Source organism: Bactrocera tryoni, chromosome 1 (genome assembly GCF_016617805.1).
Source record: "Bactrocera tryoni isolate S06 chromosome 1, CSIRO_BtryS06_freeze2, whole genome shotgun sequence".
Taxonomy (NCBI): Eukaryota; Metazoa; Arthropoda; class Insecta; order Diptera; family Tephritidae; genus Bactrocera; species Bactrocera tryoni.
Genome location: NC_052499.1, coordinates 71,938,857 through 71,966,157, shown reverse-complemented (window position 1 = coordinate 71,966,157; position 27,301 = coordinate 71,938,857). Strand labels below are relative to the sequence as shown.

Here is a 27,301-nt window from a genome sequence, read left to right as displayed (position 1 = left end):
TTCCCAAAATATGAACCAAAATGTGTTGAACCAGTCCATAAGATATGTTGAGATCCTCTGCTATTACTCTGAAACCAACATGACGATTTTCAATCACTGTTTCTTAAACTCCTTTATGATGCTATCGTCATTTGCAAAGTTGTCATCCCCCGCTTGCATGAGAATACTTTACGAATGTTTTTCACTGAATGCTTTGTGACACTCCACAATACTACTAACACATTTTCAATTGTTCCGTAAACGTGATTTCAATACATAGAAAAAATTTTGAAGTAAACTCGTTAAATTTTTTTCATTGGTAAAAATCTCCCAACTAACTTTTCGCGGCGTAAACGCTAATTGAGAGGAGATCAAACTTCACAGGAACATACAAAGATTAATATAGGTAAAAATTTTTTCGATACGGTTTCCGATCTCAGTAATCCGTGTCAAATTTGACTTTGATTGTAAAGTAATGCTAGAAATGTTAAAATTAGGGTACTAACAAGTAAGGAAGGGCTAAGTTCGGGTGTCACCGAACATCTTATACTCTCGAATGATAAAGTGATAATAATTTACATATTTTTTTATTTCGCTGTAAAATTAATTAGATTAGATCAATTTGTGTACTTTGAGTATTGAATTGTATTTTCATTTCCTAATGTATATATTATACAGAGAAGGCATCAGATGGAATTCAAAATAGCGTTATATTGGAAGAAGGCGTGGTTGTGAACCGATTTCACCCATATTTCGTACATGTCATCAGGGTGTTAAGAAAATATTATATACCGAATTTCATTGAAATCGGTCTAGTAGTTCCTGAGGTATGGTTTTTGGTCCATAAGTGGGCGACGCCACGCCCATTTTCAACTTTTAAAAAAAGTCTGGGTGCAGCTTCCTTCTGCCACTTTTTTCAACATAACCTTTGTATGGGAGGTGGGCGTGGTTATTATCCGATTTCTTCCATTTTTGAACTGTATATGGAAATGCCTGAAGGAAACGACTCTATAGAGTTTGGTTGACATAGCTATAGTAGTTTCCGAGATATGTACAAAAAACATAGTAGGGGGCGGCGCCACGCCCACTTTTCAAAAAAATTACGTCCAAATATGCCAAATTTCACTTTAATATCTTTATTTATGGCTTAGTTATGACACTTTATAGGTTTTCGGTTTCCGACATTTTGTGGGCATCTTTGAACTTAACCTTCTTTTGGAGCCGAGAAATACGTGCACCATGTTTCATCATGATATCTCAATTTTTACTCAATTTACAGCTTGCACGGATGGACGGACAGACAGACACCCGGATTTCAACTCTACTCGTCACTCTGATCACTTTGGTATATACATATAACCCTATATCTGACTAGTTTAGTTTTAGGACTTACAAACAACCGTTATGTGAACAAAACTATAATACTCTCCTTAGCAACTTTGTTGCGAGAGTATAAAAATGGGTAGTAGGTTAATTTATCTGTTGTTCATACAACGAAAGTGAACTTTTGGAAAAACTAAAGTAACGACTATATTATACACTATTTTCTAAAAAAAAATCGACCCAGTAGCTGTGTAAACAAAATTTTATAGTAATTAAGTTAACAGCTACTGAGTTCCACTTATTGTTGGTCAAATGCATTTGTGTAAACATAAGGCATTGATGTATAGTGGAATTGAATTCGCAGTATATCTGCCACAATGGCCAATTAAGTAATGAGATGAGCTGAAACAGTTAGACAATACGTCCGACAGTGCGTCGCAAGTGTAAAACGACAAGTGCAGACAAAGTCAATGTGGCAAAAGTATCACTTCCATGTCTTCGATGTCACACCAGTGGATAAATGCAATTGTGGTAAATGAACAGACCATTTGTGGACTATCCCTGCTGGTAGACGAGCACTACTTGCCACCCGTCGTTAAACAATAGCTAAGGCCACCTGCTCTGCAAGGTGTTTATTGTATACATATGTACATATGTATATGTTTTTAATGATATATTTATCCATATACACGTATATACATACATAAGTACATAATTAGGTGTGTTGCCAATTAATATAAAATGGTTTTAATGCCCTTTCAAGTTTATAAAGTTGTAGTTTATCAACTGAAAGATGTAGAAGTATCAAATTGTATATAAGTACATATATATAAATCATAATAAGTAAGGAAGAGCTAAGTTCGGGTATAACCGAATTTATCATATGTACTCTTGAAACTTGCAAAGATTAAAGCCAGGGGAGTACCTTCATGTACATACGGCTTGTTAGTTATATTAGGTCTAGGGCAGTGCCTAGTTGCTTGAGCAGTTTAGGTTCGATTCAGACAATTCTCAGTCACAAGGTGGCACTCCTCAAATGCACAATTCGTGCAAAGTTTTATTCTGATATAGTCAAATGGAATTTAAAATTGTGTTATATGAAAAGCCACGCCTGTAGCCCGATTTCGCCCACTGTAGCATAGAAGATCAGAGAAATGTCACATACAGATTGTTGAAACAGGTCGGGCGGATCTCGAGATATGTATTTTCAACTAAATGACCACCCGTCTTCATTAAAGGCCTGTCATACTTATCATCGGATTTCATCCATTTTCACACCGTCGGTAGAATTTTTTATAATACTTGCGCTAAGTGAATTCTCGTAGCTTAGGCGATATATACATTAAACTTATTAGAGGTCGGAGCCAGGCACACTTTTTCAGAATTGAAAAGATTGAAATTCCAACAGTAAAAAGTTCGCGGTGAAATACTTATTGGAGTGAAGGTAACTTAGTTAAACTCCTCACTTACGACTAGTGTATTAGAGCGATACAATGACAATAGCTAATAATAATGATGGCTGGTTTTTTTCTACAAGATTTCTGTTATATGATTCGATATAACGAAGAGCCTACTCTTAAATCTTATCACCTAGTATATAAAATTTATGAAGAATAGCAAACCTGTCGAGAGCATATTATATATATCGTTTTGGAATATATATTTTTATTGTTGGAAGTCAGTCTATTTTCACTGCAGGGCGTGCCCATGCCTAACAACTTTTGGTTATTGGCACATTTTTTATAACTTACATTAAGTTGTGATTGTTGGGCGCTCATATAAGCAACGAAAATTGTGCAGCCGTAAAACTGTAAAAACAAAATTTCTTTTATGGGGCAACGAACGAAAGTTGCTTTAGCTAGTATATAACTGTTGTGCCCATGCGTGACACTACACCAAACACATACATATGTATGTGTATGAAAATTTATATGTTTTAACAATATATGTACATACATACGAACATATGCATTTATTTTTCGAACTTTAACTCTTGAGTCAATTCTAGAGAAATTGTTGTTGAGCGAAATTTCGCAAATAATTATTTTAGTAAAAGTGGAAAAGTAATAATAATACACGTTTTCAAGTACATACGGTATGGTAAGGTAATTATAAACTAGTTTTTTGATGGGACTAATTCAAGGTTGAAATAATTTCGAAGACACGTAAAAACTAGTAAAACACTTCAATTAAAATGTAAACAAAAATTGCAATTGTGTTTAGAGTTAGTAGCAAATGTTAAATGCAATAGTAAAAGTTTTAAATAAGAAAGTCATTGAGAATGTGTATAACATTGGAACTTTTACACACTTAACATTGCCAAAAATCAACATACGTTAACATTTAGGCACTGATCTAAACCTCCTAATATTTGGATTTTTAACAGTAACATCCGGCGAGAAGAAATATCATTATGGTAATTCGTTTTTTGGTAAGAACCACAAAAGTGTGCAAATGCTTAGGTATTATATTTTTCTGGTATTGCAATAGTGTGTCAAGGAATTATCAACCGATTTTGCACAAAAAGAAGGAGTTAAGTGCTTTAAAAGTTGGAGTGTACTCGAATTAAATAAAAAAAACTGTTTATACGTTGAATAAGCGCATCCAAGAAGGTCGAGAAGATGCCAATCTGAACGCCCACACACGTCAAGAATTTTCAGAAGCTTAAAAAAATAAATAAAGTGACTGATGAAGTAGACATTTTTGTTGGTTATGTTGAACTCCTGAGGGATTGAAATTGCTTTGAAGAATATAGAATCTACAATATTTTGTTTGATATAAAAGTTGATTTAATATATATAATATTTATATACATACATGTTTTATGCCTATATATATACAGGCATCCATTATTATTTTTTATGTGAGTATTGTTACCGATTTGTTGCGAAACTATACAAATTGCTGATCATTTAGTGCCGCTATATGGTTTTATAGAATTTACAAAGCACACATGAACTGAATCAAAAACGCACTAATCACAAACTTATTCACGAGTTTAATCATCTCAAAGTCAACCAGGTGCGAAGCGATGGCACGCTCTTTTTTATCACAAACGTGAAAGCAAAAGCCTTTAACAAACAATACTATATACACTATATATACTATTATAGTATATATTATATCTGTAGACACATAATATATATTTAGAAAAGTTTTTACAGCTTTCGAAGTTGTCTGATTTTAAGCCCAATGCAGCAAAATTATTTTTCAATACGGATTTCTAAAAAAAAAATAAATTAACATTTTAATGAAGGCATTATGGAGAAGTTAACTGTTAACTAATATAAAAAAGAAAAATCGAAATCACTTGTTTCCTTTACTGGCATACCGTTTCGAAACCAGTTCAATTTAATTTAATTTTAAAAAGTGTACATTGCTGTAGTGGTACGCCAATTTGAACATGTGTATAAGTGACCCCCAATTTTTAAATAAGGTCATTACAGGTGACGAGTCATGGATCTTTGAGTATGATCTCGAGACAAAGAGGTATATTGAGACGACAGAGGGAGTCCAAGCAGCATGCACCTCGGCTCTCAAGGTTATTCCGGAGAATGCCTTCCGTGACGCCTTGAATGATTGGAAATCGTGCTGGCAGCGTTGCATCAACGCAGAAGGAGGCTATTTTGAAAGTTTTTAAAGAATTGTAATTATTGGTTCAATAAATTTTTTTTAAATCGACTCAGTCCTATTACTTTCCGGACAAACTCTGTATATAGTTGAGTTTGCTGTTTGTTTTTGTTTGACAATTATCTATTTTTCGCACACTTTTGTCAATATTTTGTGTTTTCGCAACCCACATACACGCATATTTGTAAAATTTTGGTACCAAATTTAATTAACAAAGTTGCTACACTTGTCGAGATGTCGTTCATTAGACCATGACATAAATATCGGAACTTTCGCTTAAAACATATACATATATCATTATGTAAATATACATATTTATGTATACGTGGGTTGCCTTTAATATTTTGGGATTCGAGAACAAAAACAAATTTTAATCATCGAAAATTGCTTTATTGTTTTCCACAATGTTCTTCATTAAGATCTACATACATATATACGTCTGCATGAGTTTGAACTAATTGTTGTGGCACTTTTGTCACTTTGATTGAGGTTTCTCAAAATACACGCGTTCCGAACGTATCAACCACCTCTTCAGGTGTCGAAAAACCTTGAACTCATAGTTTATTTTTTTCGTAATGGAAATGAAAGAAGTCATTCGGTCCTAAGTGAGGACTATACTGTAGATGGCTCATCAAAGTGATGGTTTGAGTGCTCATAAATGCAATTGTTTCAGTCGCTGTGTGAAAGTTTGCGTTGTCGTGATGAAGAGTGATCCGTCTTGAAGAGTGATTTCTTGAAACACAACTGGCTAAAAGATAGTTGTGTATTACTTACAATTTATTGTTCTGCGTTGTTCTAGTTGTATGGTTGCGATATGTCCAAAAAACAGGCAACCATTTGCCTGAAGCGCTTAATTTTGATGGATTCGGCTCATTTTGAAACATATATCAATCATCAGTCGATTGCTCTTTACTTTCGGGCGCATATGCGTAATTGTCTTAACTCCAACGTGAACAAATAATTTTTACCGTCAAATGTTCATGCAATATTGAATATACCTGTATGCTAGTTTCACTAATGTCTTTAGTTTTCCTCTATCTCAGATAGGTTACATAACGATCTGGCAATATTAGTTTGCGTACAACATCAATAGTTTCCGGAACAATAACTGAAAATGGTCATGGAGTGATCTACGATCTCGATTGAATTCACCATACCATCGATGAACACTGATCCTAGATGGAGTTCGATCGAATAAAATTGAATTAAGTTCATCGATGCATTATTGCTGAGATAATCCACGTCGAAAGTTGTAAAAAATAATTGCTTGAAAATTATCTAATTTCATTTTTTAACGGATAAGAATATTTTAAGTTACTATAAATAACACAAATAGCGGTCGTATGTGAAAACGGTCACATATGTATATATATGTATGTAGTAATATCAAAAATGTCAGTTGCCAGATTGTAACACCAGGTTTGCCAAATACCGAAAAATAAAAGCCAACCTACGTAGTAATAAGTTTGAATAGTTGCAAATTACATAATTCAAAAAACTCCCACGAAATATTTGCAACTCAGATTGTATATTCAGTCATATATATAAAATTATGCCTACTCATGTGTTTTTAATAAATAATAGTTAGCAACAAGAAGGAAATGTAAATAAAGCGCGTAAGGTGGGGTGAGGAACAGGCCGTATTTAAACCTTTCATTTTTGATACAATGTCAAATATTTTAACATACTCATACTCATGTGATAAGAACTCAGCAGCTCTCTCTACAAATTTGTTCTCGTTCTCAATCTTCATATCTTTATCAAAATATATATGTAGGTATATATAATTTTTTATTTAACATATCCGTTTCAAAAATACATATATCACCAAGACTCTTTAAACGTTTCTTGAGTTTGATAAACTTTCCTTGAAGCATTAGACGAATTGTTAAATATATCATATGATTATGCCATAGAGTCGTAGTTTTCCCATTTTTCTTATCTCGAGTATGTAATACTTATCAGCAAATTATAAGTCCTCATGTTCATATTTATAAATAATAATAATTAGCGACTATTAATTTTACGGCATATTTTGAGCATCCTATAAATTCTATTCACAAATAATATCTTATGTTCGATGTCTAACATGGGTATAAAGGCTTAATTCCAAAAATTTTTCTTATTAATTTTTTGCAACACCAACATTTTCATACATAAATTATGAACTTTCGTGAATATAATTGTTTAAGTATGCAGACTCGAAAACCTTCCATTATACATACATACATAGTTACATTGGCAAGCATCTTCCGTACGTCAACATAAAATTTAGTTAGTGAAACCATTCAACGAACTATACTGCGCAAGTTTTATGAAAATACATAAAATTATGTACAGATATGTACATATGTGTACGTATGTATGTATACCTAAGCCTTTAGTCACACGATCGTTTGTTGTGGGTGTTGGTAGCGTGGAGTGTGAGGCAGTATGGAAGTTGTGTGTGAAAACTAAAATAAATACATACATATATAGTTAAAAAAAAACATTCGTACAATCACCGATTCACTAACGGTTTCGTTGGATTCACCAGTTTTTCTTTCCATTGAATATTTGTATGTAATTCATATGAAGGTAAGTGTAACAGTTGTAGCTCTAAATAATGTCAGAGGGGTACGCAAGGGTTATATGCCTCTATTTTTATATGCTAAACTAATATTCTCGGTTGCCATGAAGTATGTAAACGTGGCGACGCTATATGAATATATATAGAGTAAATGATCAGCGCAGTACCCGCCGGGGGAAGCAGAGGAAGAGGAAGACCTCCACTCCATTGGAAGGACCAAGTGGAGAAGGACCTGGCTTCGCTTAGAATAGCGAAAAAAAGAAACGACTGGCGCGCTGTTGTTAACTCGGCTATAATCGCGTAAGCGGTGTCTACGCCAATTAAGAAGAAGAAGAGAAATGATCAGCGAATGGAGTCGATTTAGCCATGTCCGTTTGCATATATGTTTTTGAGATACCAATCTGAAATTTTTCCGACATCCTTTTATTCTCAAGAAAATGCTCTTTTATCGGTTCCTCCGATATCGGATAACTATAAGATGTAGCTGCCTTACAAACTGAATGGTCAAAACCAAGTCCTTGTATGAAAACTTTTTTATTTAATAAGATTTTTTCATAAAATTTGATTTGCATTATTATCTACGACGAAGTTAACTCTTTTTCTAATATCCCATAAAATGTTTTATTTAATAAAACAATAAATTTACTTGCTTTATTTAATATTATATACTTTTACAGTTCTGAAGAATTAATAACATAAAATAGTGACTTCGTTTAGAACGTAGTAATTTTAAATTTATATTCTGAAACCTAGCACGGTAAAGAAGAATAGGTTCGGAATTGATGGATTTTTCAAAACGTTTGGTCGTGCCCTTTTTAATTTCTTTTGTACTGTAATAGATTGGCGATCTTTAGATTATTTGTGAAAAAAATTATTAGGGGTATTCTATTGCTCTTGCAAAACCCTAGCACGGTGCAAGAATTGCATATATTTCCTCTTGGTGCACCGGCACAACAACAAACACACGCAGAAAATTATTTGCAATGGCTGTAAAATATGTCAGACCAAAACCCATGGATATTTGCGAGCAATGTCTCGCAAAAATATAATTGCAACCCTGTTTTAGCAGTCATTTTACATAAAGACATATTACGTCGTTAAATTTGAGGAAGATAAGTTTTAAATAGATTTTATAATTTCTATTTAAATTATAAAGATTTGTTAAAGTTTTTTTTGTATTAAATGTATGCAAAAGGTGCGTCAATTCACAATAGCCATGCATAATAGTCATTAACAATAAATTGACGGACTCAACCGTTCATATGTATATCACTAGATTCTGCAATGGGTGCTCTCATGCTCTTGTATATTTCGGTATAGTATTTTTGCAATCTGCAATCTGCAATCTTGCAAGAGCAAGAGAATACCCCTATTGTTTTCAAGTACTTATGTATATGTAATTACCCCTCTTTTGTGGAGTTTCATGAAACGGCGCTGAACTTGAATACAACTACACTGTGTGTTTATTCATGTACATATTAAGTAAACTTACATTGGCTATTTGTTGTGGAAAACACTTTCACTGAAGACGAAGGTGCTGGAAGTGTCGACAATGAGGCAGTGACATGAGTTTAAGTTATAGAAATCTTCATTTGGGCATGCGCACATACATCCATACAATGTGTATATGTATGTATGGTACTTACTACATGTAATAGATAGTTTTCGGTTCCAGTTGCGCTTGCGTTCACGCTATAATACAAGAAGCACAAAGTCTTTAAACTTCTTCGGTACTCAGTGGTGGAGGCTTCACAATTCAACGTGCCACTTTTAATACCATTTTCGACAGTGCAACAGAGGAGAACGGAACGGTCTTGCTTAAATTTATGGTTTATTTCGCGGGTTCGGGAAAGTCACGAAATCTACGACTTTTTATTATAATCAATAATAAGATAACAATAATTTCACAAACCCAAAAGTCCGGGTGTGCATAACGAAATGCTTATGCCTTCTAAAATGAAAACCAGAAAGAAGTATCCTGTGCCATTTTTAAAAGCAGGATTGTTATTCCTGTATGTGATCCTACTAAGCAAATGCGAAGGTATTTAGTAAAAACAAAATTGTGCTGAAATTGTATGCTAACTTATAAGTGCTATATTTTCGACATTTAAGCCAAGTGATTAAGTGAATAATGAAATTGAATTCTATTCCGACAGTGCGAAACACAATTAAGGATATACTCGATAATTTAATGTTTAAAGTATATAACTTTTGAAACGAAATTAATATATAAAAGTTCTTGGGAAGTCTTTTGAAATTTAGAGCTGATGCTTAAAAATGTTTTACAAAAGAAGTAATTCAGTGAACAATGTGAACTTGCTAAGCAACTGCAGATTCAATATATTCCAGTTTTCGACGTTTAACTTAAACTTACTTGCACAAAAGTATCGGTATTAAAATAAGATCTAATTAAATGTAAAAAAATTTTCTCGATATAAACCATTTTACATAAATGGTTGATTTATTCGTGAGAATAACTACATATATGTAAAACGTTTATACACAAACAGTTATAATAATTTCAATAGGGACGCTACAGAAGTAGACCGATAGGGACAGGCCACGACGTCATATTTTTTCCAGCACTCTTGACATTTCTCTTCAATAAGGTTTGCCATTTCATCATGAAAACATATACCATCCAACAACGAGTCGAAATTATTAAAATTTACTACCGAAATTCGGAGTCAGTTACCTCAAATTAGAGAGCGCTATCTCCAATTTATGGTCGTCATAATTGCCCTGTAAGATCAACAATTGAGCGTTTAGTGGAAAAATTTGAATCCACAGACACAGTGCAAAATGTTCCCGTGTCAAAGAAGTGCCCATAGTGTCGTAGTGTCGACCCAAATAAGTCTCTCACACGTCTTTGGGCGTCTCTGTGACGTCGATGTGGCGAATTTTACGTAAAATTCTTGGCCTACATCCTTACGAGATTAAATTGACGCAAGAACTGAAGCCGCTTCACCACCAGAATCGTCGTATGTTAGTGAATTGGGCTGAGCAACAACTTGAAAATGAACCGGATTTTCATCGAAAAATCACCTTCAGCGAAGAGGATAATTTGTGGCTTCGTCAATAAGAAAAATATGCGTTATGGGTCAGGCAACAATCCACACGCACCCCATGAGTCACCATTGCATCCCGAAAAAATTACGGTGTGCTGCGGTTTATGAGCCGGCGGCGTAATTGAACCGTACTTATTTCATGATGATCAAGACCTGCACGTTACTGTGATTGGATGATATGGACTTGGAAGATATGTGATTCCAACGGGACGGCACCACAAGACACACAGCGAATGTCACAATCGATTTATTGAAAACCGAGTTTGGTGAACGTGTTCTTTCACGAAAAGGTCCAGTCAATTGACCGCCTCGTTCGTGCGATTTGACGCCGTAAGACTATTTTTTGTGGGGCTACGTCAAGTCTACGGTCCAAGCCCCGAAGCCACCGACGATTGATGAACTTCGTACGAATATCAAACGTGAAATTGCAGCAGTATCAGTCGATTTATGCTTGAAAACCATCGAAAATTGGGTTCAGCATCTGGACATCTGCAAGCGAGCCAGTGGTGGCCATGCACAATAAATCGAGTTCCATACATAATAGCATCGAATGTAATTTCACAGGAATAAAGAATTTCATTGATATCCCAAACCTTTTTTGTTTTATTAATAGAAAAAAACTTTTGTAGCGCTCTTATTGAAAACTGTTATTATAATGTATAAAATCGGTAATAATATTTTTCTTTGTGATTTTTTCCTAATTTAAATGGCTTATATACTGAAGGGTTGTGTAATGAAAAAAAATCGGCTGTCCAAGTAGTCTGTAAAACTTATACGACTACAATATAAAAAAAAATCGTTAGAAAATAAAGAACAGTTTACATGTCTGCCATTATGCGCAAAAATGTCGGTAAACTACATAAAGGAGCACAACAGCATAAAATGGTGTAAAAAATCTTTATCTTCGTTTTGAACGATCAGTTTGTATTCGATGTCTAAATAACTGAGGGACTATAGATCGAGTATATAAAGACAGACAGACAGACGGACGGATCGATTTTGCTTTCCTTACACCCAGAATAAATTGTAAACTTCTTCTTTGAGGGCAGTGTCGTAGCTACAACTTCGGGCGCCCGGGGCTAAGGATGTCCTGCCGCCCCCCTTCATGAGGTGGTTCGAACAAAAGTGAATTTTTACAAAATATCTTCGATATTAAGTATATAAAATTTAGGAACTAGAAGTCACGCAAATTCTGAAGTTCCAAAATTCTTACAATACGGTTTTTGAGGGAATTGATACTAAATTTACAAGATATCTTATTAAAAGCCATAGGAAAAACCCATTCTCGCCCTTTATCTTGTACACTTTTGACACAATTTGTAGGCATTTTTGCCAGAATTGGAGTTTTTAAATTCCATTTTTGATAATTTGCAGAAATAAAAGTATTTGTTACATTCAAAGCATAGGGTAACTGTGAGAGTGACACGTCGCGACGACAGGGTAAAAATAAAGATACTGTTTTTTTTTGTCACTCCTACGTCGCAATGTGTCGCTCTCACAGTTTGCCCTATGCTTCAACTGAAGTATTTTTCTGAATATTAAAAAACAGCGAAGATCGTTTTGCCGCCCCCAAGACGTTGCGCCCGGGGCGACGGCCCCCTTCAACAACATTTTAATTTCATGGGTTGGTTATTATTGAAAATGCCCTTCGGATTTATTAATCAATTTATATACTTTCTGATTTAAGGTTTTAATTTTTTTTTTTTGGAGAGCTTGAAAGGTGTTGATATTATTATAAGTAGAATGTTAAATTTCGTGAAACGTAGTGAGATCATTTACCATAATTAGAATGCAATTACTAAAATACTAAAAACATATGGAAATATTGTATTTACCTTACATTCGCAAACCTTCATCTCTTCCAGATGTTATTGCACAACCCTACAAACAACAACGCTGTTCGAGTCGCTTAGAAAATGCCTTAGAGCACATGCGTCGCCGTAGCATACCAGCGAAAAGTTCAAGATCATTCTCTGGTGAAACTCCATACACACTCTATCAAACATTCTACGGTCAAAATAGTGAACCAGAAGATGACTTTTACTCTGGTGGCGATCGCGGTTATTATGCAAAAAATATTCAGCGCCAACCTCAAAGCGAGTCGCCGGCATACATGGGAAGATTCAATAATTTGTTCTCCTCAGACTACTCGTATAATAGAAGGCAACCACATAAATTAGCTGCCGTCTCCAGCGTAGACGTTGAGGATTTGAGAGTGCGTCTGCCGTCGAAATCGACTAGTGCGCGTTGGGTTGAAGTCGATAAATGCAGATTCAGTACACAAAACTCAACGCTAGACACGCGTCTCATATTCCCCGATTTGACAATTAGTGGCAAAGTAGTACTACAACCAACTGGTGGTAAATGTCACATGATTTTACGCTTACGTCGAGCCGGTATTGAATTTCGTACCATTCCAATTGGTTTTGAAAATGTCGCAAATGAGGAATCGCGCCGAATTGGTGCCGCTTCGGTGCGCACGGATTCTCATTTCGCTGAGCCTGGTTTTATATCAGTTTTTGCTCACGGATGTCAGGGTCCCTCAGGTGTGAGATTGCGGCAAAATTCAAAGCGCCGATTTGGTTTTGAAAGTGAAACAGCCACTCAGGGAACAGTAAAACCACCAGCTGTAGAACTTTCCGAGCCTCATGTGGTTTTGGGTACGGCCGCTACGCAAACACAAGTATCTGGAAATCGTTGGCGTAAATATTACAATCCCTATGCGTATGATATACGAAGTGAGAAGTACCAAAAAACAAATCGCCGGAGTCACGACCGTCACTGGCGCGAAAATGGACAGTCTAATGAAAATGTATTTTATGATACTCGTGATAATGAGAATTTGGATCATGCGCAGTTCCGCGAAAAACGCGAGAGTAATCAATTTCGGCCAGAAATGAGTAAAACGGATTGGAAGGATGAGTTCAGTTTCGATGACGACATACTCAGCATATCCGATGACTTGCAAGACCTAATAGCTCCAGATGCTAGAGCTTTTGCAGATCTTTTCAGTGATGACTTCGAGCGGGGAAACGTGCGCGATCGAGATGAGGCGGGAGACGCTTTCTCCAGTGAATTAGAGAAGATTTTTTCAATGGGTGTACGGGGCTTACTAACTACATATATGCAACGGGCACTTCAACCTGCTATTAAGGAAACCTTAATGGAAAATATGGGTTACACCTTGAGTTATGGCTGAGTGGAGAGAGTGAGAAGTAGAATTGTATTTTAACATTACTATAGTTCTTAGTTTGTACTTAATTGATATTGCTTTAGAAAAAAATTATTTATACAAATTTTGACATCGTTATAAATGTTCTCATAGTTTGTAATATTATCTAACAATAATAAATTCTTCCCGTTCTCTTTATTTTGAACAATTAATTTATTATTTTATAAATGTCTGTTTATGAGTTAAAGCTAAGTCTATTTTTTTACGAAATTTGAAATTTTTTAATAAGAATAAGTAAATACTACTTTTAATAAAAAAATTGACAATCTTTTATAGGTTTTATTCTATTAACTTATTATAATGCACAAAAGTATCAAGTCCGAATTCTGATTTCTTAGATAAATTATAGAAACGTTGTTTCCATTTTTTCCCGCGCTAAGTATTTGAAAAACTTGTCTTGCTATCTTTGCACTCTCAGCCTTTTACCTAATTTTATGTACGCAGATCAGGTTTAAATATAATAAGCATTTTTCGTTTGAAATGTAAGCTTTAATAAAAATTAAAATTATTTATTTATTGATAAGTCTTTTGTAAGGAAATTTGTATTTAGTTTCTCGAGATTTCTGCAATAAATAACAATCATTAAATAAAGTAAAGTATCTGTTGATAATAACGATATGAATATTGGGTCTAAAACTATATTCGTACTGCGTGCCTTAGAAGCGTAAATAATAATCTCCTTTTCGATGAAGACTATTAGCAAACACAAGAAGGCCGGGGAGAATCTTTGTATTAAAAGCTATTTTTTGGTAAATTGAGCTTCGACAACTGGGTGAAACTATTAAAGGGGCGCGGAGTCACAACAACTATAGAAATTGCAGCCACTGTCGGAAAAATATTTGGAAAACAGTGGTTGGGAAGTTTTGTCTAACCTACCCTACAACTCAGACCTTGCCTCTTCTGACTATCATTTGATCTGGTTTATTCAGAATGCTCTTACTGAAGTGAGATCAATACATCAAAAATTGGCTTGATTCATTCTTGGTTGCCAAATGGTTCTTTTGGAATGGAATCCATAAATCGCCATAAAGATGAGAAAATATTATGTATGCAATATGTTGAATAATACATACATACATGTTTTTGTCAAATAATTTTGAAAAAAAAAATCGAATTGAACTGATTTTCTTCCGCCGCGATCGATCGAACTCGGTAGGGAGCGTTCCTAGCTAACGAACAAGCGACTGGTCGGTTGTCTCCGAGCACCTGAAGAGTCATGACAAACATTTTCGCGCGACGTCTTTCTGTGAGTGGTGCAAGCCGAAAATGCAGCGTTCGTACATTTTTTTAAATCGACTCAGTCCTATTACTTTTCGGACAAAACCTGTATATAGTAAATAAGCTAGACGGGCCTTTTCTAGACAGATTCGGTTCATTTTTTTAATATTATGGTATATTAAAGGCTGGATCAAAAATCCGTTTAGTTATAGTAACAGATCCTAACATATTCTCGACACTTAGTATTTGCTTCCAACCGAAAATGGTATGTAAGGTTTTCACCAGCCCTTTGCTTGACGTTTTATGATTTAAAAAATCGTATGCGATACTTTTTGTTACAAGAGTGACAAAGTAAAGAGGATTAAATACTTAGTTATGTATAATTGAAATATATAAATATTGCAATTTCAAAATAAGTAAAAAAAATTAATTTGTATCTTGTTTCATCACTTTTTGAAGGGAAAATATAATATTTCATGCACGTTTTCTCTCTATGTGATATTTCAAATATCGAACCGAATTTGTAAAAATATTTCGTTAGATTATGTATTATAATAATTGTAAAACTGTATACATTTTTGGTTCGAAAACCGAACCGGAAAGTTATTCCATTTTATTTCTGTTACATTAATTCTTTAATAATATATTTACATGTACAACATAGTATGTATTTTATTTAACATAAATAATTTCATTATATTTGTAAACATACTTTTTCTTTACAATTATTTTTACGTTAAGCTCTTACCAATTTATGGGTATCCATTAGACTTGTTCACGATCATTTAATTTATCCGTTAAATGTTATATTTCTTTTCTCTCTTATTTCGTCTTACATTTCACTATTTGTATTTGAATAATCAGATGTGTAAATTAACGTTCACTTTAGAGATACGTATTCAAAAACTACTTTTTATAATCAAAATTAAATTAGCTAAAAGTTTATGGCAAATATATTAAGCACACTTTTACAAATTTCTCCGAGACGTATTTATGCTAAACTTTTAAAACCCGTACCGTTACTGTTTGAAAGAATGGAAAAGGATTTTGAATTTAGCTCATCTATGCATAAGTATCACATCTCATATTGATAGAGGCGGGGCTTAATGCTGATAATTTTTAATGCGCATGCTTGAAACGGCCTTATTTGATTTCTTATTGGTCACATATTGTAGTCCTTAAAGCTATTACATACTAACGTATGTACCTATAAGCTATGGATGTACATATGTATACGTAATGTATGTAAATACAAGTATATATGTATATATATGCACTGGTATTTTCATATGATTATATGTGATTACATTTGCTTATACATATGTACATATATGAAAATACATACATATGTACAAATATGGTTAGAAAAGTTCTGCTCCTACTTACGTTGAACTAAGTATGTAATCCGAAAAATAAATTTTAATAAATTTTTACACACACTTTAGTATTCATACACGAAGAACTGTAAATTATTTGAAATGCAACAAATAAAAGTTTTTTAATTATTATCATGAGGTATGTTTTGTTTCAACTTGTATAATTAAATCGAATCGAAAACAAATAATATTTCTTAAATGTAAGTGGTGTCATACTGATATATGTACATATATTAATACTAGCATATTTCTAAAACCAGTATATCTACAAATGTAATGTAAACATTCTCACATTTATAAATAAAAATTATTTGAATTATTTAAACCAAAATACAATATTGTACGTTTTGCTTATATAAAAACAAAATTTACTAACATGTTCTTTCACTCATTTTCGTTCCTTATCTACACAATTATTTTCCTATTGGGTGCAATTCCGAAATCCTCTACCTTTGCAAACTACCCCTTTCAAGCTTTGACAGGTACACTGACAACTTCGTTGACATTTGTAATTGTCATTTTAGTAATTGTGTTTTGCTTATCAGCTAGAATTTTTATTATTGACGTGTGGTAGTTTAGTTCATTTTTTCGCAAAAATAATCCATTGGCAATGATTATTTAACTTGTGAACTCACTAAATAGAGTTCGGTTTTTAAAGTGTAAGTCTCTGAAATTCAAATTATAGCTGCTTTACAAGTGTTATATCAATGATCCAAAATTGCAAATTTCGCAAGTCAGTGATGTATTTCATTATACTCAACGTTAAATATGTTGGTCAAGATGCGAATGTTTACAATAGTGTGTCATACGGTGGACTATCGTGGTTGTTATATAACTAATGCTTAATAATGTCTCCTTTAAGGATATGTATCCTTTAAATATTTAAGACAAGACAATAAATATTTTGTAATTATATGGCTTTATAAACAATGGTATGTTAAGCATATATGTATATAATATATACATATAATTTGTACGTACTGACCCTGAACAAACAACATGGTCAATGACATTGGCAAAGAAAATAAATATTAAATAGTATATATATTTGGACTTAATTTTACTTTTGCAGGACGACATGAATTGTACTTAGCTTTTACTTGCGGGGACATCGGAGCGTACAGCTTTCTTAGGACTGTAAAAATTAATCACCATCATTGCATCACAAATCTGAATGTACGCGCTTTTTACACCAAAAACTATTGTCAGAATCAACTTCATCACAGTCGCTGCCAATTCTTTTGGGCTTCATCGAACTAAGAGCTAACATCATGAATCGCATTTCAGTTGCAAGTGGAGCTGCTACCGGTTCTGGTAGTTCCGTAGATGCTACCCCATACATACGAACCATCGAATGGGACATGATGAATAAAACGAAATTTTTTCCACTTTCCATGTTGAGTTCGTTTTCTGTGCGATGTTGCCTATTTCCATTGACCGTGATAAAAACACAATTACAAGTGCAATATAAAAGTGATGTGTATAAAGGCATGATTGATTGTGCAATAAAAATATATCGGTCAGAAGGTGTTCCCGGTCTATATCGTGGATTTTGGATATCATCAGTGCAAATTGTGTCAGGTGTATTCTACATAAGTACATATGAGGGTGTACGACACCTACTAAATGAAATAGGTGCCGGTCACCGTACAAAAGCCCTGGTTGCTGGTGGTTGTGCTTCACTTGTTGGCCAAACTATTGTGGTACCATTTGATGTAATATCACAACATGCTATGGTATTGGGTATGGCAGCCCATGCAGGTCCTAGAGCTGACCTCAACCCACTTGGCATAAAAACCGGACCTGGTCGCAGTCGATTTGCTTTGTCAATGGATATATCACGTGAGATATTGAAACGTGATGGTTTTCGCGGTTTCTATCGTGGTTATACAGCAAGTTTAATGGCATATGTACCCAATTCTGCAATGTGGTGGGCTTTTTATCACTTGTATCAAGGTAGTAAATGCGGTAGAATAAATGAAATTCACATATGTATTAATTGCTTGCAACTTTTAGATGAACTGTGTCGAATATGCCCCCCTTGGGTGTCACATCTCTTCATACAATGCGTTGCAGGTAGTTTAGGTGGATTTACTACTACCATAATCACAAATCCGCTTGATATAGTCAGAGCCCGCCTTCAAGTAAGTAAATCATATAAATTTCGTTGCGAATGAAAATTAACTTTTATTCTTGAAGGTGCAAAGACTGGAATCAATGCGTGTTGCATTTCAAGAGTTATGGCGAGAAGAGCATCTACACTGTTTCTTTAAAGGTTTGTCCGCACGACTGGTACAGTCTGCGGCATTTTCATTTAGCATAATTTTAGGCTACGAGACAATAAAACGAATAGCAGTTGAAGAGCAATACAAACATCAAATACGTTGGTAAATTCGTAGTTATAGTAAAGCTATGAATATGCACAACTATGTAACCACCAAGTGTTAACTGTATACAAACTCACTCACCAGAATCACATCCTGATCAATTAAATACCGTATATAAGCATGCCAAAGAAATCAATCACCGCTTATTGTGTTATTCGACAATTACTATATCTAAATAGTAATCGAATTTGCCTTATGTATTTGTTTAGCAATTTATGTTGTCATATTATTGCTACCCTCTCGTTTGCACATACATATATATCATGGAAATCGATAACAATAATAATGTGTGGATGTATTATCTAACTGGTGGTGTGCACATCCTTTTTGGGGCTAAATAGACTAATTATAAATTATGTTGTAAATACTGGAAAATGAATAAATTAATTTTATGATTAAAATTAGCAAGTGTTTAATAGCAATTTGTTGTAATTATTGCATACTTTGCGCAAACTAAATAGTAATAAATATAGAGATTTTGTAATAAACTATTGTTGGTATTTTAGTTTTAATGTAGTTTAGTTAAATTATTGAACAATGTTTTCAAAGTAAACTCTTTACTTGTTTAACATTAATTATTATTAATTCGAAAGGTTGGAACGAATTGCTTAATATAATTATTTGTAATATGTTGGTAGTAATAAAATTATTATAAATGTTAACAATGTGGAATAGTTATGTATGTGTTTTAGAAATATAAGTGCAACTGTAACAAACACAAATATGGCAATATAGTCAAGAATATGCAAACAAACAAAGCAAGAAAATTTCTGGTCAAATAGTAATAAAACAAAAATAACAACAAAAACAATGTAATATATATGTATTTATATATTATTCTGAGTGGTTTTTTAATGAAATTAAATGTGAGTATTATTCTCCTATTACTGTGCTATGTATAAGCTTTGGAATGATACGTATTTTAAAATGCGAACTGCATTTTCTGTTAGCAGAGGCAATTCAAGACTTTAAATCGATCAAAAACATTTAAATCCGGAAGTATAGCCTGATAGTCTAAACATTTTTCGTTGAACTGTAAAATGTGCTGACCTGTCTCTTAGAGGGCAAGTGCCGAACGATTTGTAACGATATAAGAAAGTAATGTAACCAAACTAATATTGACATATAATATACATATGTACATATGTATATACCCATTAGGGAGGGAGAAAGAATGTGATATGCGGGCCCCATCAATTTATTAATATTATAATATATAATACTTGTTTTGAGAAAAAAATAGTTTCCTTATACCATACTTATATTTCTTGTTGATGTTGCATGTGTTCAATATATGTATATATGATAACTTGGTAAAGTTCGGATAAAGCATCCAGAATAATTATTGGTTCCGAACTTTACTTTTTAATTGATGTTAACCGCCGGGAAGTCTGTAGGAGCATAATTTCAAATTATAATATTACATGAAAAAACGACATTGATTCATAATGGCAGCAATTGTTGAAGAAAAAAAAAACTGCAAACAAATTTTGTAGAACTCCAGACCCCTGAAAACTCCGAGCCTAGGAGGAATTGGGGATGTTCGAGCAAGCAAATAACTGCAGCAATATTGCGACAGTGCTGTTTTTCTGCAGATTCTGCAAAATTATTGCGTCGAATATGATGCCTTGCTATACTGCCGCAGTGATTGAGACTCGAACATCCCCATTGTCTCCGACCTTCTTTTCTACATTATATTTTCTTAAACAGTTTATTAGAAAATTAAAAAAAAAAACTAAAAGCTGGTTTAAACTCCTAATGCAACATTTACTTACCAATAATATTTTTGATGAACAGGAATTACCAAAAAAAATACCGTGCTTATAATGATAAGAGATCAATTTGAACAACTTAAAATATATACTCAAGTCTGAAGTACTTTCAGTACTCCGTGTGTGTGTGTGCAGTAGTATCGTTCATGGCATATGAGGTATCAGTTATTATATTAAAAACAAAAAAAAATACTTAACCAAAATGAGTACGTTCTCGTTGTTGTGTGCGATTACAATGCCGATTCAATCAAAATGAAGATATATAATGCTGACTATTACAGAAAATTGCTTTCTTAAGCTACATGTATTGAGTTTGCAGTAAAATTGGTAATTTTTTCTGCGTTTTCAACTCTTATGTTTTAGCAGAAATTTTTTGTATTCGTAAGTAACCCGATAAATGACATAGAATTAGGGCAACGAACGCAAAAGACGAGCTTATAAGAGGCCTGCATTTGCTATATGCACACTTAGTTGGCGCGGAAATCCATAGACGTCCAGAAACGTTGAAAACACTTGTAGAAAAAAAGTTGAAAATTGTAATTTTAAACCTGACACATGGATATTTAATTTCAAAGTATACATACATATATAATATTTTCTACGGTATTAGTGTAAGGATATTTCACAATTAATTGCTTTGGTGTGTTAGCTTATGATGACGAAGGACCGTCCCAGTGCGTATTTAGCGATCATAAAGCTAGAACATCAATGCATTTCGCTGTGAAAATTAGTACAAGAAACAATATAAACGTGGCGTTATGTATAAAATTCGTCAGTGCATGTCTCGTTGTGTAAAACAGTTATAGAGTTATATCGAGTTATCTAAGGAAATAGTAGCCGTGATTTTATTCAACTCGAAGTGTTTGCATATCACAGTTGCTGTTTCTTTTAGATAGCTCTTTTGTAAGCATCCAGGTATTTTTAATGTGACATAGAATAAATGGCATTCTACTCTTGCGCGTAGCCAATATATCATATCAGTTTTGATATATGAGATATACCAAGTTCAGTTTTGTTCAAATAATTATTCTGTTGCCTTTCATCACTGGGCTTTGTTTATCTCATAGTATTAAAATGTGACCGACGTTTAAAAAAAAAAAACCTGAATTCGAAGAGCAACTGTTAATAGTAAATTTTGCTAACCTGAATATTCGAATTTTCCAATGAAAAATTTACTACGAAACGTTTTAAATTGGGATAGAATGACGAGCTGCGGGTACCCAACGAAAGTCGAGAAACACTATAGTTGAAGATACAGAAGTTTTTACACTTCAATTTAAACATTATTAATTAATATATCAATTATATTTTATTATGTTTGTAAGTAAGAAATTACCCTTTTAACCTTGATGCCTTATTATTAAAAATATTTTGCATTTCATGCATAACTGGAAAGTTTAAACTCTGAATAATAAAAGGCCTTCGGAAGTGTCTTCCTTTTACTTGTTATATCCATATATATTGCCCGCATTGCTGTGCATTTTCAATTAAGCAAACATTTTTCGAATCATGTAGTTCAGAATTCCACCGTTCCTGTAGTAGGTAATATCGACTTCCGTGTCGAATCGTACAATAGTGTCGAACACTACGCCATTAGCCTGCATGTGAAATCAGAGAATTTATTATCAATAACGAAATTTCATACAAAACTGTGCAATAGTAACATGACACAAACCTCAACTTGAATTTTCTGACCAGGTTTCAAGTCGCTCTCTGGTATAGAAATATTATAGACCTCGCGTCCATTTAGATTTAAAGTGTCTGCATTTTGTCCTGGTAAGAATTGCAGAGGTATGATGCCCATACCAACCAAATTAGAACGATGAATACGTTCGTAAGACTCAGCTATTACGGCTTTGATGCCCAATAACAAGGGGCCTTTAGCAGCCCAATCGCGGCTGGAACCGCTACCGTAGTCTTTGCCTGCTATAAGCACTAATGGTGTGCCATCTTCACGATAACTAAATAAATAATGTTAATAAGATTTAGGTTTTTATACTTTTAACTTAATGCTTTTAATTTCTACCCACCGATCAGCACAATCGAACACATCCATTTCTTCGTTGCTTGGTATATGCACCGTGCGTGGACCGGTTTTGCTCACCAATTTATTAACTAAACGAATATTTGCGAACGTGCCGCGGGCCATTACAGCATCATTGCCACGACGTGATCCATACGAGTTGAAATCGCGTGGCGTCAAATTACGTTCGGATAGATAACGTGCAGCGGGCGAATTTCTAGCAATAGAACCGGCCGGTGATATATGATCTGTTGTAACAGAATCGCCTAAATACAATAAGCAGCGCGCATTTTGTATACCCTTCAGTGGTGGCAATTCACGGGTCATACCATCGAAAAATGGTGGGTGCTTAATGTATGTAGATTCAGTATTCCACGGATATAATTTGCTTTCAGCTACCTCAATCTTTTGCCAGTCTTCAGATCCCAATGTTATTTTACCTAAAATTATAGAATTTGCGTTAGTTGCTTTTGATCCGTTCAATGGGATCGAATGTCATACCGTAAACTTCTTTGAACATAGCTGGTATGACGTGTTTACTCTCGACGTCTTGGATTTCATTGCGGGTTGGCCATATATCACGCAAGAATACCTTTTCACCAGACGGGCCCTGACCTAATGGCTCTGTTTCAAAATCAATATCGACGCGACCAGCAATTGCGTAAGCAATAACCAACAGTGGGCTGGCCAAGTAGTTGGCGCGGGTATTAGGATGAATGCGTCCTTCGAAGTTTCGGTTTCCGGACAAAACACCACAGCACACCAAGCCATTCTTTTCGATGGTATTTACAACATTATCGTCAAGTGGTCCGGAGTTGCCGATACATGTCATACAACCGTAGCCGACAATATCAAAACCTAACTTCTGTAAGTATGGAATAACTCCCGATTCTTGCAAATAATAGGTAACCACACCAGATCCTGGTGATAGCGATGTTTTAATATAAGGCATCACTGACAGTCCTTTTTCTACCGCCTTTTTGGCAAGTAAGCCAGCTCCCAACATAACCGAAGGATTGGAAGTGTTTGTACAAGATGTAATTGCAGCAATCACAACTGAACCATGGCGAATAGTGTAAGTTTTTCCATTATCCCATTGGAATTGTCCAGCGGCTTGTAGAGTTTCTGGAGCAATGGCAAATCCTTTAAAGCCGACCTATAAAAGTTGGAGTGAAATTTACGAATGTCATTAACAACATTAATTATTTTTTTTTAAGATTTTAAATATATTTCCGTCAGGAGCGTATTTGGCGAAAATAATCGAGCGAGTAATGTGTATTTCAATTATTAAATTAAATTTGCTTATGTATATACATACGTATTTATATATTTATGAGAAGAATTTCTTGTCATCGTCTTAAGAAGAAGAATAATATCAGTTTACACTTACAGGATTGACCAGACAGGCTTGGAAGTCACCCTTCATATCTGAAACTGCAACACGATCATGCGGTCGTTTAGGTCCCGAAACAGAAGTAACGACAGTTGACAAGTCAAGAGTTAGAGTCTAAATTTAAGAAATTAAAATTGTTATTAAAATATTCGATCAAGTTTTTGGTAGAAATTAATAAATACCTGAGAGTAAATTGGATCTTGTGAGACGTCATTATAATCACGTAATTGACCCGTTTCTTTTAAATATTGTCGGATAACCTCAATTTTTTCCTCTGAGCGATCTGCATTTAAGTCAACATATAAGAAAATGCTTGTCTAACTAAGACTTTGTACAAAATTTACTTGTTTGTCTCAAATAAGCCAATGTGTTTTCGTCGATGGGAAAGAAGCTCACAGTTGCGCCGTTTTCTGGAGACATATTACCGATGGTGGCACGATCCGCTATACTCAACTCTGCTACACCTGGACCATAGAATTCGACGAATTTGCCAACAACACCTAGTTGTCTTAGATTTTTGGTAATAGTCAATACCAAATCAGTAGATGTAACGAGGGGTCCCAGTTTTCCGACAAGCTTGTAACCAACTACTTCTGGTAGCAACATGGAAATCGATTGCCCTAACATAACAGCTTCAGCTTCAATACCTTTTGAAAAAAAATATATGTGTGAAAGGTGCTTTGAAATGTCAAGATCTTATGAGTCAGGCTTACCTCCAACACCCCAACCAAGTACACCTAAACCGTTTATCATGGGCGTATGCGAATCGGTACCGACAACACTATCCGGATAGAGCAGTTTTGTATTGCCGTTGCCTTCCTCGAATACTACCCGCCCCAAATATTCCAAATTTACTTGATGAACTATACCAGAACCAGGTGGAACAATTAACATGTTGTTGAAAGCGCGTGCTCCCCACTTTTGGAAAATAAAAAAAAATTGCATATATGAAATAAGATAGAGAACGGAAACACAAATTTTTTTACATACCTTTAAGAATGTAAAACGTTCTTTATTACGTTGAAATTCTAAACTTTCATTCTTTGTTACTGCATCCGTGCTGTAAGTAAATTACAAAGAGAGATAAGAACTGCGTTTGTACCGAAGCTATAATAGTATTCACAGGTAAAATAGTTTCTATAAATGATTCTTATTGATCAAAATCATTTTGTGTGGCAACTATATTTATATTGGTCCGATAAGAACAGTTTGTTCGGATATTATAGCGTTTCTTTGGGCACATTCAATTTCTTAAAGACATTTTATCAAATAAAAACTATACTATACTTGCCAATGCCCGCGGGAAGAAAGGGAAGTATACAAAATTTCAGATCGATATATCAAAACTGAGCGACTAGTTTGCGTATATACAGTCAGACAGACGGACTGACGAACATAACATGTTCAGGGCACAAAAAAAGTAATAATTGGTCTGCAACCTTCTTGTGAAATCCACTTGAACCGAATGATCGATCACCAAATCGGCAGGACAAATTGGGTTAATTTTCTCGGGATCACCACCAAGTTTTAAGACTGCATCACGCATTGCAGCGAAGTCCACAACAGCGGGAACACCAGTGAAATCCTATTCAAAAAATATTACTTTGTTTTTATATTATTAAAAAAATATTTATTTACAGACCTGCAGTATAACACGTGCCGGCTTGAAGGAAACTTCCACATCGTTTTGACCTTGCCTCAGGTCGGGAGTCCAAGCCAAAATGTTTTGCACATCTTTTTCAAGTACATAAAAGTTATCGCAGTTTCTCACTGCAGATTCCAGGAGCACACGAATTGAGTACGGTAGTTTATCTATTAAACACGGAAACATAACACAGACATAATATTAAACTAATCAACATGATAAGAGCTATAGATAACCAACTGGGACTAATTATGCACAATGATAAAAAAGAGAGAATTAGTAATTAGGAAATTCTAATCTTATATAAAAATATTCTCGACACTTATTTGTTTGGCTTTTTATACATACATATGTATATTGCTCAAGAAAAATCTTACACGCTTATGCAATATATACAATTATTTTTAAGCTGTATGTGCCCTCTTTTTATCGCTTACGATTATGCAAAAGCTGTGATTCGCCAAATCATTGGCGCGATAGCAAAGCTCAAGTGGCGCGTTTAGCATATGTCTGATTTGGAAATACATAGTCTTATTCTTGCTTAACCTTTTGATACTTGAGTAAATATGTATATATGAAGCTTATCGAAACAAGTTTTATATGAATTTACGTATGTGCAGTGCATTCCAAAGGTGCGTCTGATTAAATAACTTTTCATAAACTCCATTGCAATGGCAATGCACCGAGTTACAAGCATAACTATCAGTACGACGTATGTTACATGTATTTAAACATACTTCGATAAACGACTGAATTATTTATTCTGGTTTGATAAATTGCACTTTTTTGATTATACAAGTATTAATTTCAACATAAATATATGCATGTATATAGAGCACGTATTTTATGTTATAGCACAAAAATCAATCGAATGATCCCTGAATAAATATTTTGACAATTAAAGATACTTACTGTAGTTTGGATCAATTGAAGCCAAGTCGAAGTATTTGTATGTTGTTCCATTCAACGAAAATGACTTTTGAAACTGCGCAAAAGGATTGGCACCTACACAATTTTAATATTTATTACAATATATTCTTTTAAAAACATATTTTTAATGAAAATAAATCTGGTCTTATTTCGTGTTTAATTATCTTACCGGCCATTGTATTAAGTTTGTATAATCTATTTTAATAACCGGAATAACAAGAGAATAATTTCACTGGAGGCGCGTCTGAGCACAAATGATTCTCACAAACAAATGGCAATGCCGGAGTATTACCCCAGCAATATAATTCCGATCCAAAACCGAATTACTTATTATTAACACAAAATCACAATCGGTAAACGGTCGTTACAACAAATATATTAATTTATGTGTTAAATGGTATTCGTTATCTAGCTCTGTGAGCTTATCAGATGTTTATGGAATGGGAATGGTATAAAGTTTTCATTTCATATTACTTACACTCTCGAATTAGTAAAAGTTTACACTACCAAAAAAATACAACCATCTGGCTGCGTTCATAACAACGCCGAAGATCGAAATAATTGTATGCCATTTCCAACCATTACATAAATTACTTATTTATGTTCCAAAAATGTATTAATTAGTAAGCATATTGGAATTTTTATTTATTTTTGCGTTTAATATAAATTTTTTAGTTTTACAAATGCCACTACCTCTACACGTGTTATACCTAGCTATATACATATGTGCACATAACTTAATGACTGTGAGTCAAC

General features: G+C 34.1%; 4 protein-coding genes across 5 annotated transcripts in view; 2 read left to right on the top strand and 2 right to left on the bottom strand.

The window, feature by feature from the left end:
• The window catches only part of LOC120775694 (ETV5-related protein Ets96B), a 30,330-nt gene extending 14,198 nt beyond the window's left edge, over positions 1–16,132 (bottom strand). The window contains exon 1 of the mRNA XM_040106042.1: positions 15,768–16,132. Within this exon, the coding sequence (XP_039961976.1) occupies positions 15,768–15,785 (18 nt within the window). The 5' untranslated portion in view covers positions 15,786–16,132. The remainder of the gene's footprint in view (positions 1–15,767) is intronic.
• Positions 9,446–13,768, top strand: LOC120782285. Its single transcript, XM_040114488.1, has 2 exons — positions 9,446–9,542; positions 12,435–13,768. The coding sequence occupies exons 1-2, from the start codon at positions 9,446–9,448 to the stop codon at positions 13,766–13,768; spliced, it is 1,431 nt and encodes a 476-aa protein (XP_039970422.1).
• Positions 16,133–16,914: 782 nt separating the features above from the next.
• On the top strand, positions 16,915–19,186 carry LOC120782805 (solute carrier family 25 member 44). The gene is made up of 4 exons (XM_040115284.1): positions 16,915–17,054; positions 17,468–18,351; positions 18,412–18,539; positions 18,595–19,186. Exons 2-4 carry the CDS (start codon positions 17,667–17,669, stop codon positions 18,784–18,786), a joined length of 1,005 nt encoding a protein of 334 aa, XP_039971218.1. The 5' UTR covers positions 16,915–17,054; positions 17,468–17,666; the 3' UTR covers positions 18,787–19,186.
• A 778-nt stretch (positions 19,187–19,964) lies between these two features.
• LOC120769532 (cytoplasmic aconitate hydratase-like) lies at positions 19,965–26,973 on the bottom strand. Of its 2 annotated transcripts, none has more exons than XM_040096574.1 (16): positions 26,715–26,973; positions 26,528–26,620; positions 25,613–25,782; positions 25,410–25,555; positions 24,961–25,030; positions 24,684–24,888; positions 24,315–24,617; positions 24,153–24,253; positions 23,968–24,084; positions 23,079–23,733; positions 22,585–23,017; positions 22,230–22,515; positions 21,891–22,152; positions 21,698–21,823; positions 21,139–21,272; positions 19,965–21,066 (listed from the first exon to the last, which is right to left on the bottom strand). In XM_040096574.1, the coding sequence occupies exons 1-13, from the start codon at positions 26,719–26,721 to the stop codon at positions 22,042–22,044; spliced, it is 2,697 nt and encodes an 898-aa protein (XP_039952508.1). In that variant the 5' UTR covers positions 26,722–26,973; the 3' UTR covers positions 19,965–21,066; positions 21,139–21,272; positions 21,698–21,823; positions 21,891–22,041. The 2 variants fall into 2 exon arrangements, with proteins under 2 accessions (XP_039952508.1, XP_039952516.1); XM_040096582.1 differs by having other exon boundaries at positions 21,698–21,794.
• Positions 26,974–27,301: the final 328 nt, after the last annotated feature.